This window comes from Gossypium raimondii, chromosome 12 (assembly GCF_025698545.1).
Source record: "Gossypium raimondii isolate GPD5lz chromosome 12, ASM2569854v1, whole genome shotgun sequence".
NCBI lineage: Eukaryota > Viridiplantae > Streptophyta > Magnoliopsida > Malvales > Malvaceae > Gossypium > Gossypium raimondii.
In genome coordinates, this window is record NC_068576.1 from 9414098 (window position 1) to 9426372 (window position 12275).

The following is a 12275-nucleotide window of genomic DNA, read 5'->3' on the forward strand; positions in this document are numbered from 1 at the left end:
CTTCTACTAGGTACAACTTCAGTGTCTATCGCTCCATAGTGTATGACACCGAAGAAGCTTGTAGAGCTTAAGGCTCAATTTCAAGAGCTTCTGGATCGTGGTTTCATCCATCCTAGTGTGTCTTCGTGGGGGGCACCGGTTTTGTTTGTTAAGAAGAAGGATGGGACCACGAGGATGTGTATTGATTATCGATAGTTGAATAAATTGACTGTGAAGAACAAGTATCCACTTTTGAGGATCGACGATCTGTTTGATCAATTTCGAGGAGCTTCAGTGTTTTCTAAAATTGTTCTCCGATCTGGGTACCATCAGCTCAGATTTAAGGATGTTGATGCTCATCATACTGCATTTTGGACTCGTTGTGGATATTACGAGTTCCTACTTATGCATTTTGGTTTGACGAATGCTCCGACGATATTCATGGATCTAATGAACTGAGTTTTTTAGCCATATCTAGATCAATTCACCGTGATCTTCATCGATGATATTTTAGTTTACTCTAAGACTGATGATGAGCATGATGAGCATCTTAGAGTAGTACTTCAGATACTCCGAGAAAAATAACTTTATGCTAAGCTCAACAAGTGTGAGTTTTGGTTGCGTGAGGTAACTTTTCTGGGTCATGTGGTTTCTGCTAAGGGGATCTGAATTTATCCTAGAAAGATTGAGGCAGTACTTGATTGGAAACAGCCTAAGAACGTATCTGAAATCTGTAGTTTTCTGGGTCTCGCGGGTTATTATCGGTGATTTGTCGAGGGGTTCTCTCTGATTGCAACACCTTTGACTAAGCTTCAGCGCAACGGGGTTCTTTTTGTCTAGACTAGTGCATAACAATCGAGTTTCGAGAAGCTCAATTCTATCCTGACTCAGGCTCCTGTTCTAATACAACCTGAATCTGGTAAAGAATTTGTGGTCTACAGTGATATGTCGCACGTCTGTTTGGGATGTGTATTGATACAAGATAGAAAAGTTGTGGCTTATGCATCCCGTCAGCTTAAGCCGCACGAAGGAAATTATCCGACATAGGATCTCGAGTTGGTTACGGTGGTTTTTGCGTTAAAAATCTAGAGGCACAATCTGTATAGTGAGAGGTGTATTATCTACATTGATCACAAGAACATCAAGTACCTTCTTACTCAGAAGGAGTTGAACCTTAGGTAGTGTCGGTGGATTGAGCTGCTCAAAGATTACGACTGCACGATAGAGTATCATCCTGGTAAGGCCAATGTGGTGGCCAATACTCTTAGTCGTACAGCGATGACTGATTTGAGAACGATGTTCGCTTATCTTAGTCTGTTTGATGATAGGAGTTTGTTAGCCGAGTTGCAAGTTAAGCCGACTTGGATTGATCAAATTCGGGATAAGCAGTTAGGGGATAAGTCTCTGAGTTTGCGGTTCCGACAGATTGAGAGTGGCAGTACTTCAAATTTTAGGCTGAATAAAGATGGGATTCTGTGTTTTCGAGGTCGAATTTGTGTGCCGAATGATTCTGATCTGAGGCAATCGATTCTAAGGGAGGAGCATAGTAGCCTTTATGCTATGCATCCCAGTGGTAATAAGTTGTATCGGGATCTTCGTGATCAACAAATTTTATTACTTGTTGTCTGACGTGTCAGCAGGTTAAGGCTAAGCACTAGTTGCCTTCGGGTTTGCTCCAACCGATTAAGATTCCTTTATGGAAATGGAAGTGAGTGACGAAGGCTTCGTTAGTGGGTTGCCCTTGACACCCACTAAGAAAGATTCTATTTGGGTTATCGTAGATCGATTGACCAAGTCTGCTCATTTTAATCTGATTCAGATGGACTACTCTTTGCAGAAGTTAGAGAAGCTCTATATCTCTAATATTGTAAGACTGTATGTGGTTCCCATTTCGATTATTTCTGATAGAGATTCTCACTTCACTTCTTGGTTCTGGAAGAAACTACATGAGGCTCTTGGTTCGAGATTAGAATTCAGTACTGTATTCCATCCTCAGACCGATGGTCAATCTGAGAGGGTGATTCAGATACTAGAGAATATGCTTCAGAGATGTGTGATTGATTTTCGAGGTAGTTGGGAGGATTATCTGCCGCTAGCTGAGTTCGCCTCCAATAATAGTTTCTAGTCTAGCATCCAGATGGCACCTTACGAGACTTTGTGTGGTCCTAAGTGTCGTACTCCGCTATGTTTGACTTAGTTGGGTGAGCATCAGATTTTGGGTCCTGAGTTGGTTTTTGATACCGATTATAAGGTTAGACTAATTTGGGATCGTCTGAAGGCTCCTTTTGATAGAAAAAAGTTATATGTGGATCTGAAGATGAGAGATATTGAGTACTCTGTGGGTTACTTCGTTTTTCTTAAGGTTTCTCCGTGGAAGAATGTTCTGAGATTCGGTTGTAATGGCAAGTTGAGCCCTAGGTTTACTGTGCCATATCGGATTCAAAAGTATGTGGGACCGGTTACTTATCAGTTGGAGTTACCTTCAGAGTTAGATTGTATCCACGATGTGTTTCATGTCTCGATGTTGAGGCGATACTGGTTTGACCCATCTCATGTTGTCTCTATTGACAATATCGAGGTTAGACCGGACTTGACCTTTGAGGAAGAGTCAGTTCAGATTCTAGATTGTGATATTAAGGTTCTGAGGAGGAAGCCCATTCCGTTAGTGAAGGTTCTGTGGACGAATCATAGCACTAAGGAAGCCACGTGGGAACCTGAGGACTCGATGCGTCAGCTGTAACCTCATCTTTTTTGATCAGGTAAATTTTGAGGTCAAAATTTCTTTTAGGAAGGTAGAGTTGTAACGCCCTAAATTTATTTTTATTTCTGTAAATATCTGACACAAATGTGTATCTCCTTTAATGGTTAAGTGTTCTGGGGGTATTTATAAGGTCTTGGGTTCAAGTACTAAATTTGTTAATTTTTTTATTTTTGATCCAAGTCTTACCTTTGTTCAGTGGGCTTTTATAAAATTTTCTGTTAATCCATATCAGAATGAGCCTGCTGGTCCTAATGGTAAGAGGGTGTGTTGTGTTAGAGGTCTTGTATTCGAATCCCTATGCGAGTGTGGGTATTAATTTTTGCTCGGTTGACTATTATAGTTTCGGTTGAACTGAAATTCTGAGAGAGTTATGAGTAGTGGGTTAGTGGGAGAAAAATAAGTGATATTTGGAATATCTTTTATTCTTATTTTCTTCTATTCAGAATTTTCTCTCTTTTCCAAAGAAAAGTTTGACGTAAGTTCTTCTACCTTTTTCTCTGTATTTTGTTCTTTTTCCTATTCTGTTAAATTGTTGTCAAGACCTTGCGTTTTGAAAATTCTTTCATTCTCTATTCGATTGTTAAGTGAAGTTTTGGGTACTTTGTAACTTCTGTTTTCTAACGCTGGTTAGGGTTATATCTGTTGTTTTGGTAAAATGGTGAGTAATTAGGAGATTGATTTCTGTTAATTCGTGGTGTAAATGAAGATGGTGAGTGGTGAAGGTTTACTCCGGTAGTCTAAATCGTGCTAGGGTCTGTTCGTGTTATCGATAAGTCTTGAGTGTTATTTTAGGTTTTCTACCGATTCGTAAATTGACTACTAAATTGGTATTTGGATGTTTTTCTTAGGTTTTAGGGACCTCGGGAGTGTTTTTGCATTAGAATCATACCAGGTGTGTACCCAAAACGTAGAAAAATGAGCTTCGACAAAAGCCAAAAAACCATTCTGTTGATGCCACACCGGCGTGTGCCTGGCCGTTTGGCTGGCCGTGTGCGAGACACGATCGTGTGGTCGACGAAGGCATGGTCGTATGTAAGACACGGCTATATGGTGGTGTGAGTGTGGTCGTGTGGGTCACACGAGCTAGGTCAAGTTGGGCGTGTGACCCAGACGGGCAGAGTCAATTTGGGCGTGTGGGCCATATGAGCTTGTGGGCCCATATTTTTGAAATTTTCCCTAGGGTCGCACGGGTCGTTCTGATCGATTGTGGGTCTACCGCAGGGTCAGTAAGGGCTAACCAAATCCTAAAACTATGTGATTTGTTAGTCTAATATTCTGTTCTGAATATGTTATTACTGTTATGCATGTCTGATTAGTCTGATGTATTTATATATCTACTATCCGTATGTGAGCATGTGAGCATGATAACTCTGATTATATATATTTGATTGCGGTGAGATTGGTATATGTAGAGGAAGTGTTCTATATGGCGATCATCACCTATATTCTGGCAGTTTGGCTGCATTTTATCTAACATGTGCCGTAATGGCTCGATATGGTGTATAGGGATAGGTGAGTGTTTTTAACCCCACATGGTGTGATGGGATGGTTGGAGTTGGTGTGTAGAGGATGGGGGTAGGATTCTGTATTTCTGATCTGCATACCTGCTTTATTTTCTGAATTTGTAAAGGGCTTAGGTCCGAAGCTGAATCTGTATCTGGCTGTGTATAAGTTTATTATATGTCTTGCATGTCTATTTCTATTAGGTTACACACTGGGTTTACGAAAACTCAAATCTATTTGTTTGTTCTATTTAGGTAATCCGTAGAGTTAAACGGGTCAGTGCGACAGAGGCTCAGCGGTGACTACTTGATCAAGAACCGTTTTACTTAGTAAATTACATTTTTTATTTATAATTCTGGTTTTATTTGAGAGTTTGTAATTTTTGGGACTCTCCGAACCATTGGTTTTTATTTTTGTTTTTGGATGCAGTTTTTTACTCTTTCGTTCCAATGTATGATGGAAAACCCGGTTTTACGAAAACAAAGGTTTTTCTAAAAACACTACTGGATTTCCAAAATATTACGGTTTAAGACTTTCGCTGTAAATTATGTTTTAGTAAGTAAATAAATTGAATACCACTTTCGAAAATAGTTATAAACGAATATGAACTATGAAACTTGAATGATTTGACGAAATGACTCTGTTTTCAAAACCTTACCTTGTGACATCTCCGGATTTGGCCATAACGTCTAGGCCAGGTTTGGGGTGTTACAGAATTGAATGTTGTGTATGTGAATTAAATTGTGTAATTGACATGAATGAAAATTGAACACACATCAAAACATATCCGACAAGTAATAAGTCTCGTTTGATTAAATAAAATTCGATGGATACAAGGTTCCCGATTGGTTGTGGTCTTGCATGTATTGCGGACACACCACAGCTCGAAAGAGCATCCCGTTATTAGGTCTCATGAGCTTCCCGTTATATGGTTCTTGCGAGCTTCCCGTTAATAGCTCTACGGAGCATCGCGATCGGTTGTGATCCTGCATGTGTTATGGACACACCGCAGCTCTTATGAGCGCCCCAATATATGGCTCTTTGGAGTTACCCGATTAAAGGCTCTTTGTGAGCCTCTCCGCAGCTTCCCGATATTGGGTCGCTTGAGCCTTCCCGATATTGGCTTGTATGAGCTTCCCGTTAATAGCTATTTAGAGCTTCTCGTTACATGGCTCACATGAGCTTTCCGTTATATGGCTCGAAAGAGCTTCCCGTTTATGTGCTCACATAAGCATTCCCGAATATGAATTTACGAATCTTAGATTTTTACACTTCGTGTGTACTAGTATCCATCAATATTTTAAATAATTCAACGGGCAAAATCCTGATATGAGAAAGCATGAGAATTTGATGTTGTTGAGCTCATACATAATTCTTGATATTCATGTGAAATAAATGACTAACATGTTTGATGAAGTTGTGTGTTTAGGCTATTAGCCAAATTTCTTGGATGTATTTTGTATGCTTATTTAAATGAAAATGATTGGTAAGTAAATTTCCTGTTATACGAACTTACTAAGCATTAAATGCTTACTCTATTTTATTTCCTCTGTTTTATAATACTCAGAGTAAACTATAAGAAAGCAATATCCAAACCTCTTTACTAGTAAGATTTTCGAGAACAAAAATTCTTTAAGGGAGGAGAGTTGTAACAACCCGTTTTTAGTGAAATCAGAACAGTAGTTTCGGGACCAAAAATCTGAGTCCGTAAGAAAAATTATTTTAACATTATTTCATGGTCTACCATATTATAGGAATATCTTATAAAAATTTCGTTAAGAAAATTTTTACCTATTACATATTTAATTGATAAAATGACCAAATTGCATGAAATGCAAAAGTTGAGTTCTAGTAGCTATAAGTATCAAATAGACCATTAAGAGAAGTTAGTAGATAAGTATGATGATTCATCCATGGAAAATTAAATAAAGAAAATGACTAAATTGAAAAGTAAAAATAATTAAAGATGATAAGTAATAAAATAATGAAAATATCATCATATTATCATCTTTCCCAAATTATTTTACATGGAAACCCTAGTTAGAAGAGCTTGAATGTAGCAAGCTTATTTGGTTCAATTAGGTGAGTATTCAAGTATCGTTTTTAATAATTTTTATGTTTTTGAGATCGTAAAAGCTTAATTTAGCTGTCTTGGGCATTAATTTGTAAAGTTATCAAAGTAATAGGGTTTTGCCATGGATAAGTATGCATGAACTGTGAAGTTTTATGGTAGAAAATGAAAGGTTGTTGATAGATAAACAACTTTTGTAAATGGAATTTTGATGAAATTATGATTTAGGGACTAAATTGTAAAGATGTAAAATTCATGGAAAAAATCTAAATTTTATGAAATACATGGGCTGTTAATGTTACATGTAAAAATCGGCTAGGCTTGGAATAAGGATTAATTGCATGAATTTTATTTTTCGAGCTAGGGATGAAATCATGATTAAATAAAAGTATAGGGGCAAAATAGTAATTTTTCCTAAGATGTGAATTGGATTAAATTGAATATGAATTGTATTAAATTGAGCTAATTACTCGTATAGATTTGGATAGACCAAATACGAAATTGGATCGAGGAAAAGAAAAAGTATCAGATTAGTATATTACAATTCACGAACACTTGTCAAGGTAAGTTTGTGTAACTAAATTGTATATTTATATATTTTTTGTTTGAATTGAATGTTGTGTATGTGAATTAAATTGTGTAATTGACATGAATGAAAATTAAACACGCATCAAAATATATCCGACAAGTAATAAGTCTCGTTTGATTAAATGAAATTCGATGGATACAGGGTTCCCGATTGGTTATGGTCTTGAATGTATTGTAGACACACTACAGCTCGAAAGAGCGTCCCGTTATTAGCTCTCATGAGCTTCTCATTATATGGTTCTTGCGAGCTTCCCGTTAATAGCTTTTCGAAGCATCCTGATCGGTTCTGATCCTGCATGTGTTGTGGACACACTGTAGCTCTTATGAGCGTATCGATATATGGCTCTTCGGAGCTACCCAATTAAAGGCTCTTTGTGAGCTTCCCGTTAATGGCTCTCCGCAGCTTCCCGATATTGGCTCGCTTGAACCTTCCCGATATTAGCTCGTATGAGCTTCCCGTTAATGGCTCTCCGGAGCTTCCCATTACATGGCACACATGAGCTTTTCGTTATATGGCTCAAAAGAGCTTCCCATTTATGTGCTCATATGAACATTCCCGAATATGAACTGACGAATCTCAGATTTGTACACTTCGTGTGTACTAACCGGGTATCCATAGATATTTTAAATGATTCAACGGGCAAAATCCTGATATGAGAAAATATATGAATTCAAAGTGAAACGTTATCTGTGTCGAAACCATTTTTTTGAAAACAAAAAATTTTAGGTTGTTGACTTTTAAAAAAATAATAAATAAAAATTGGGAGTCGCCACCAATCTTTTGTTAATGTGTGATTGGGTCACTTAAAAACGACTTTGGTCTACGAATTTTAGAAAAACGGGTCCGGGAGTCGGTTACGTATGAGGAAGGATTAGCACCCTCATAGCGCCCAAAAATTGGTACCTAGTTAATTAATTAATGTCTTAATGTCGAAATTTTGAAAAATATAATCCTTAGCAAAAAAAAACTTAAAAATGTTACGTATTAAGACCCTTATCATTTCAGAGAAAGAAAATGTCACACCCAATGCGTTAGGGCATGGCATTGTAATTTCCTCAAAAATGAATTAGGCCAGAATACTAGTGTAATAAAAATTTAAAAGAATATCCATTTATTCAAGATTTAAGAAATCGCGGCCCAATACGTTAGGGCACAATTCCTCCAAAATCCCAAACTTGGAATATTTCCTTTATTATTTTTTAGAGAAAAATCTTCATTTCGAGAAATCAATGCGTCACATCCAATACGTTAGGACACAACATGTTGAATTCCCAATAATGAGTTCTTATTTTTTTGATTAAAGAGAAATGCTCGATCGTTAGATTTAATGAAGAAAATCGGAACCCAATATGTTAGGGCTCAATTTTCTTGAAAATCCTAAATACGAGTATTATCTCTATTTTGAAAATTTTCTATTTTTAAAATTGAGTAAAAGATGATGTAACGTTATCTTGAATGTATGTATAAATGTCACAATAACAAATGCTACAATTGTATAGAAATAATATATAAATGGTAAATAAACGAAATTAATATAAATAAAAAAACAATGAAAATGTAAAAATATTAAATAAATGAGCAACGTAAAGCATTCTTTTAGAATATAAATGCAAACACAAATAAATAAACAAGTGAGGGACATAAGCAAAATTATAAAGTAGAAAAATAAAGGATATAAAGTATGTAAATAATATATCTATTGAAATTATGAAAAATAAAAGACATACATAAGGTACGAATATGGATTATAAAATTTATAAAATAATATGTATATACAAATTATAATAAAAAATCTATGTAAAACTAGGAATATTTAAAATGTAAAGAATATATATAAATGCGCATTAAGACATTTGCAAAAATAATAAGAAAATAAATATATGGATATATGTATATATTTAATTTTGAAATAAATGTGCACGTGTATATATAGATTATGAAAATAATAATGATTATGTATATAAATTATAGAAATAAATATAATAATTACACCGTTTAAATTAATTAATTCCTAAAAATAACAAAAAGAAGACTAATTTGAATTAGAAATTGAAATCTGGGGCCAATCCACGAATAAACGGAAACTGGAGGAACCTATTGAATACGCTAATAATTCAGAGGGGCTGGAAAGGAAATTACCCCTTTCTCCTCCAAAACGGCGTCGTTCAAATAGGATTAAATTGAAACCGAAGAAAAATTAAAGGGATAAATTTTAAGAATAAAAGAAACTTAATTGTAAAAATATTAAAGGCAGAGGGGCTAAAAGAGAAATTTACCCCTCCGCTTAAAAGCACGTGGATCCTCCCCGGGTCGGGTCACACGCGCGGGTCATGGAGTGATACGGCGCTGTTTTGCTATTATTATTAAAAATAAAAAATTTTCTAAAAACATTTCATTTCTTTTTTTTTAAAGAATAGAAAGCAGAGAGGGAAACTCTCTGCCAGGGTTTTCTTTAACCCAAACTCCCTAGCCGCCACAACCACTTCGGCGAACCCGAATCTCCCCTCCGGTTCCAATTTGGCAGCAAACAAGGTTTCGTCTTCCTCTACGCAGGTAAGTATATTCCCCTCTTTTACTCTTTTTTGTTTTGCCAAGGAGAAAAATAATAATAATAACAATAATAAAATAAAAAAAATAAAAGAACACAGTAGAGAAACGCAGAGAAAAAGAAAAAATGGTAAATCACCTTCTTTTTTTAACTGTTAATCATTTTTTTCTTTATTGATTTTTTTCAAAATTGGATCCCCCAATAATGTATCCTCAATGGCTTTATATAGCCATAATAAAAAATATAGAAATAAAATCTTGTTTACATTGATTTGATTCTCAATCTTTTGATTTCTTTCCATTACATTGATTTGATTCTCAATCCTTTGATTTCTTTCCATTACTGTTTTGCTTCCTTTTTTGTGTGCAGATGAAGATTCGGGGAGGCGGCTAGTGCAAAGATCCTGGTTGCGGCGCAAGTTCATCCTAGAAACCCTAGGGTTTCTGATTGTTTGGGCCACTGGATTTGGGGTTTGGTTTTGGGCCTCTGTTTGATTTGGGCCACATAGGCCCGTTTGTAATTTGGGCCCTTTTGACCCGGGCAAAAATAGGGTATTACAATCTGTATATACACGAAATACATGGGAATTTGATGTTGATGAGCTCATACATAATTCTTTATATTCATGTGAAAGAAATGACTAACATGTTTTATGAAGTTGGGTGTTTAGGCTATTAGCCAAATTGTTTGGATGTATTTTGTATGCTTATTTAAATGAAAATGATTGGTAAGTAAATTTCTTGTTATATGAACTTACTAAGCATTAAATGCTTACTCTGTTTTATTTCCTCTATTTTATAGTACTCGGAAGCTCATAAAGGTTGGAAGCTATTCGGAGTCACATCACACTATCCCTCAGACTTTTCGGTATATATATAGTAAACTAATTTTGGTTATAATGACATGTATAGGCTAAATATGACCAATGATGGCAATGTAAATGTTTGGTTGTAACTAGCCAATGGAATGGCTTGTGAATGACATGTTTTGATGAGTTTATATATGGTCTTAATGTGTTTGATGAGTCTTTCAATTAGTTAAATGATGAAAATTATATAGGCTCATTATTAATTGATTTGAGTTAGTATAATTGATAAGATATGCATGCATGTGAAATGGTTCAATTAGGGGAAATTGAATACTTGGATATATAGGATGTTATAATATGTACTAAACTTGGTTTTAACTTGATTTGAATGATTGGTATTGCGTTATGAATGTGTTAAAGTGTTGATGTAGGTGGAAGACAATTTGGGTGAGAAAAGTGGCCTTGGAAATAGCCTATTTTTGTCCACACGAGTAGAGACACGAGCGTGTGATTTGGCCGTGTGTCCCCTGCATCTTTAAAATTCAAAACAGAATGCTCAGAATTGATCACACGGCCTAGCACACGGGCGTGTGGCTTGGCCGTGTGACCCTTGCAGTTATTTACTGATGTTCACACGGCCTAGCACACAAGCGTGTGGCTTGGCTGTGTAACCCAAGTCAGAGAGTTACACGGGTACAGACACGGGCTGGACATGGCCGTGTGCCCTATTTTGAATGCCCATACGGCCTGACCACACGGGCGTGTGTCCCCTGCACCTTGGAAAAATTTTGAAATTTTGCGAAAATTTCTCTGAGTACCCAGTTTAGTCCCAACTTGTTTCTAATGCATGTTTTGGGTCTCGAGGGCTCATATAAGGGACTTTATGAATAATTTCTGACATGAATTTTAAATAATATGAAATGTCTGTATTTGATCTGTATATTCCAGTAATGCTCCGTAACCCTATTTTGGTGATGGATATGGGTTAGGGGTGTTATAGTTAGAATTAGGGGTTTGCCAAAAAATTAGAAATAATGATAGGGAAAAGACTTGAACCTTGAATCTTTAGGGAGGGGTACTAATGTTTAACCATTGAACTTGTAGCTCATTTCTTACTTATTTTAGACAGTTAATTGTATATATGTTTTTGCCTGTTTTTGTCGAAAATTTACGAAATTATAAAAGGACGGAAGGTTTTGAACTTGAGACCCTAGGATAGATGCTCTAAATCTTTCATTTCTCGCTTAATCTTATTTCTTAACTGTATATATTTATTTTGAGGTGTGACTTTACCCTAGTTTGCCGAAAATAATAAAACAAGAGAAAGAGAGATTGAACCTAGAATCTCTAGAGATATTTACATTACTTAATCGCTAGCCCAAATACTTAATTTTATTTAGATTCTTACAACATTTATTCTTAAAACGAGGCGTGACACTTGCTTGGGTTTAAAACTAATGCAAATGGAGGGATTTAAACTTGGGTTTCAAAGACAAATTCACTAACACGTAACCATTAAGCTAGTAACTTTCTTGTTTAACACACGCACAATGATAACCTTATAAATCAGGCCTGACCACCCTCGGTTTCACAAACCCTGATTCTATTAACCCTATTTTTGAGATGTGACACAGAATTTATATATTGTCTCAATTTGGTCCTAATTCTAAAAAAATAAAAAAAATACATAAATATTTTCAATATATATTAAATTTAAATATATATTTAAAAAATAGCTAGATCTTGATTCTATTTTTATATATTCTTTAAGATTATTATTTTTGAAAATTTTATATATATTTGAATATTTTAGAGTTAGGACTAAATTCAAACAATATGTAAACATTGAAGGTTAATTTTTAAAAATAATGACTAAATTGCCATAATATATAAAAGTTCGAGCTAAATTTGTTATTATTCCAATTTTTGAACTGTCACTCACCCTTCAATTGAACACTTAATAACACTTAAGGAAATTGACAAAAATAAAATTTTGATTAATTGGGTGATCATTTT

The 12275-nt window shown here is 35.4% G+C and overlaps 1 protein-coding gene across 1 annotated transcript; it reads left to right on the forward strand.

The window, feature by feature from the left end:
* Positions 1-1681: 1681 nt before the first annotated feature.
* Positions 1682-9844, forward strand: LOC105763181 (uncharacterized). The gene is made up of 4 exons (XM_052625182.1): positions 1682-1960; positions 2192-2715; positions 9321-9456; positions 9821-9844. The coding sequence occupies exons 1-4, from the start codon at positions 1682-1684 to the stop codon at positions 9842-9844; spliced, it is 963 nt and encodes a 320-aa protein (XP_052481142.1).
* The last annotated feature ends 2431 nt before the right edge of the window (positions 9845-12275 follow it).

Bases quoted from the DNA above. Each gene is read 5' to 3' on its own strand.
- LOC105763181 (XM_052625182.1), top strand. From the start codon at position 1,682: ATGGAAGTGAGTGACGAAGGCTTCGTTAGTGGGTTGCCCTTGACACCC. The intron at 2,716-9,320 runs GTAACCTCATCT...TTTAAAGAATAG, and splicing joins GAGGACTCGATGCGTCAGCT to AAAGCAGAGAGGGAAACTCT. The intron at 9,457-9,820 runs GTAAGTATATTC...TTTTGTGTGCAG, and splicing joins TTTCGTCTTCCTCTACGCAG to ATGAAGATTCGGGGAGGCGG.